The sequence below is a fragment of the Melanaphis sacchari genome, unplaced genomic scaffold (genome assembly GCF_002803265.2).
Source record: "Melanaphis sacchari strain LSU unplaced genomic scaffold, SCAv2.0 Contig2_pilon_pilon, whole genome shotgun sequence".
Lineage (NCBI taxonomy): Eukaryota > Metazoa > Arthropoda > Insecta > Hemiptera > Aphididae > Melanaphis > Melanaphis sacchari.
In genome coordinates this window covers 3,547,324-3,550,820 of record NW_020271173.1, presented here as the reverse complement: position 1 = coordinate 3,550,820, position 3,497 = coordinate 3,547,324, and the positions used below count along the sequence as shown (strand labels likewise).

At 41.9% G+C, this 3,497-nt stretch overlaps 1 protein-coding gene across 1 annotated transcript; it reads right to left on the bottom strand.

The window, feature by feature from the left end:
- Window positions 1-220: 220 nt before the first annotated feature.
- Window positions 221-2,261, bottom strand: LOC112595835 (protein THEM6-like). Its single transcript, XM_025341211.1, has one exon. It carries the CDS (start codon window positions 2,077-2,079, stop codon window positions 1,294-1,296), a length of 786 nt encoding a protein of 261 aa, XP_025196996.1. The 5' UTR covers window positions 2,080-2,261; the 3' UTR covers window positions 221-1,293.
- Window positions 2,262-3,497: the final 1,236 nt, after the last annotated feature.

Here is a 3,497-nt window from a genome sequence, read left to right as displayed (position 1 = left end):
GATATAATATATTTTAGTAGGATTCTGTATGAAATACAACAAACAATGAAAGAATACTTTTTTTACAATAAACAAGTCAATCACTACATACAGTAAAGTAAAGCAGTAACAATAAAATACACAAGATAATTAAATAAATAAAACTCAAAGCTTATAGGTTTGTAAAAATAATATTATGCATATTTTATTGTATATATATATTAACATCAAATACATTGCCGAGTAAACGGACGTCCTGATTTATATTACTATAGTATACAAGAGTATCTGAACATAATCATAATTAAATTATATAAAAGGCAGACAATTAGACTAGAACATATAAAGTACAGTCGAGTATGATAATTATGATTATAATAATCAATTATATTATATAATTTGTAATATATTAATTATCATAAGTATATGACGTTATAATGTGGTCTCGATTGGTATACAAACGGTTATATAATAAAATATTTTCTTAATTATTTTTTATGCATGGGTGTGTATGTGTATCTCTGTGTAATCGATATCAAATTTAAGATATTTTTAAAAAAAAAAACAATAAAAACCAATCGAGCCCACGTTCAAAGCTGAAAGCGATAATAATCGATATGCAATAGCGCCGCGTGCACTAAATTTATCAAGGTGTACATCACTAGATGAAGATGCAGCAGTTTATCACAGTATGGACGCGACACGTTTGGACACATCGTTTTTTGAAAATATGTGAAGGTGTAAAATGAAATACGCGTGTTTGGGTGCAAAAATGAAAAATTATTTCGAAAAAAAGATACGACGGAGAAGAATACTTAACTTTAAACAAAAATGACGGGAAAATAATCCTATTGATGAACACGTTGAATAGTATCTAATCATACTTGTAAAATAATAAATTTGTACATTCAAAATAAAAAATGTTCGCATAAATATGGAAAGAAAAAAAAACAATATCGCCTATTGACTCGACCCGAAACTACTATTAATAATAATACAGTAATAGGTATACTTAGGTATATAGCTTGATACCGACAAGCGCTGATCGAAATGCAGACGGATTTTCGGTACACTGTTGATCCTACCTCCTCGCGTGATAGTATAAGCCAAGCGACATCAACAGACTCGCAGAATTTAACAATAATATTATGCACACTAAACGTCACGCGGAATTACGACTCGGTACGCGATACGGCGTGACGTTGTCATGCGCGAGGAAAATGCACCAAAACGAATTTCTCTGGTCCGCGCGGTGTACCGTGTGACCTAGTAGCGCGAGGCACCCAACGGCCGCCCACGTGCGCGGCGGGCGCGTTACAGCGGATCGCCGTCGCCGATCTCGGCCTTGAGGCTGGCGCTGGACATGAGGTTGGACTGTATCCAGTGGTGTATCTCGATGGGACACTCGGGCCGGTGGTACGCGCCATCGGCGGCCGTCTTGGCGGCCTCTGTCGCGTCGCCGCCGCCGCCCCCGACGACGGTGCGCATCAGCTCGTCCGCGCTGCAGCCGACCACCTGCTGCCGGTTGTACACGATGGCCCGGACGAACCCGTCGGCCTTCGACACGAATCGGAACTCGAAGAATATGGACACGTCGTCCCAGTACACGATCCTGGTGCGGATCTCGTACCGGCTGAACGTGCGCACGAACCTCCGGTACCGGACGCTGTTGGCGATGGTGAATATGAGGCCGCCGCGGCGCCGGAGCTCGCGCCATATGCCGGTGCGCAACAGGAACTCGATGCGGGCCAGGTCGATCTCGCGCAGGTACCGGGCGTTGTTCATGTGGGTCAGGTACACGTCCAGGTCGGAAGTCAGGCACACGGACGAGTACACGGCCGTGTCGGTGGCCCGAAGCTTCTTCTTGAAGCACGTGGCCGACACGTAGCTGAACAGCGACCGGAAGAAGTACGGCAGGTCCAACAAGCACATGGCCACCAAAATCAGCGCCAACGCCACGCAAACCGCCGTCAGCGTGGTCACCGCCGCCGTCGAGCCCGTGGCGGCGGCGGCGGAGGCGACGGTGGTGGCGGCGGCGGCGGAAGAGGAGACGGTCGAAGTGACCGGGGCCGCCGTCGTGGACGACAACAGCGAAGACATCGTTGGCCGGTGGTGTTGGCGCCCGTGCCGTACGGCTATACCTATACACCCGTGTACGAGCTACTGCCGGTGGGCCGCGGGAATTCGGGAATCGGTTGGGCCAGAAGCGGCGAAAGGGAGTTCCGCGCGATACTGAGCCGGATTCGCGCGCGCGGTGCCGCGAACATATGACATGCTGGGAGAGGCGGCGCGCGGTCGCCGAGACAGTGCGATTTCGAGTTTCTACGCCCCCCCACCGGACAAATTTATGCGCGTGCGTGGTAAATGGAACAGCGATAATAATAATTATTATTACACGTGAAAAAGAAACGTGTGCATTACATAACTATATCGTATTCCTAGATAATACCGGTCATACCGGATCCGGATGCGGACGACGGAATATCGAAAAATAAATATTATATTATAATATTCACTAAAGATTTTTATAAATAAATATAATATTATTATTACTATTATCATTATAATCACCTCTCAAATCAGAGACGATGCGTGACTTGATTGGATGCCGACGTTAGATTACACGAATCAAATTACAGTGCAAAAATATTTACTATAAATACATCGCAGTGTTTGTGTGTGTGTGAGTGTATGGGTCCTGTCGAGGTCCGGCAGAAGACGATCGCGTGACGGTTGAAATTACTAAGTAGAAAAAACACCCGTACGCCAGCCGAATAACAATGTATCTACCGAGATCCATAACGTCATAATATTTTTGAAACTTTCTTTAATAAGTCAAAGGTGACTGTTACATTATGATTTATGAAACGGTTTGTGTGTGTGTGTGTGTGTGTTTTTTTTTTTTTTTAATTTATAACCGTCTGTTCCTTCCTCTGCAAGACTGCAGGAGCATTCTTTACCACTAAAAATTAAAACCACCGCCACCATATCGGTCATCCCGATATTTAAATTTTTAAATTTTAGTTTTTATTTTTCGTAAGTTATTCAACGTTTATGTGTACGCATTTTATAATATTGGTATGATGAGAATGAATTTTGTACCTCTTGGATGTGTTTACCAACTCGCTAGGCACAATATTATTATTTTTCGCGATCCTTATCGGACAACGTGTATAATTATTAGGCCGCAATATTGTATTACTTATATGACGTCTGCAATTTATTTTCACTTTTTCAAAATTCAAAAAAAAAAAAAAAGTGCCTATATTATTGCACTTTAATTAGTTTGAAGAATAATCTTTTATTTTTAGTACACACTACTCCTTATATTTTTTATCTATAACAAACTACAAAACTTACTTATAAAAAATGATTTAATCTGAAACAGACCAACTGTTAAGTTTATGAAAATATGTATATTCTTATTTAAAAGCCTGTAATGATATGCTCACACATCATAATTTATTGTATATTTTATCATTTCGTTAAATAAAGTAACGGTCAAGTTGTCGCACGCA

Excerpts from the sequence above, each read along its gene's own strand:
- LOC112595835 (XM_025341211.1), bottom strand. The coding sequence starts at position 2,079 with ATGTCTTCGCTGTTGTCGTCCACGACGGCGGCCCCGGTCACTTCGACC.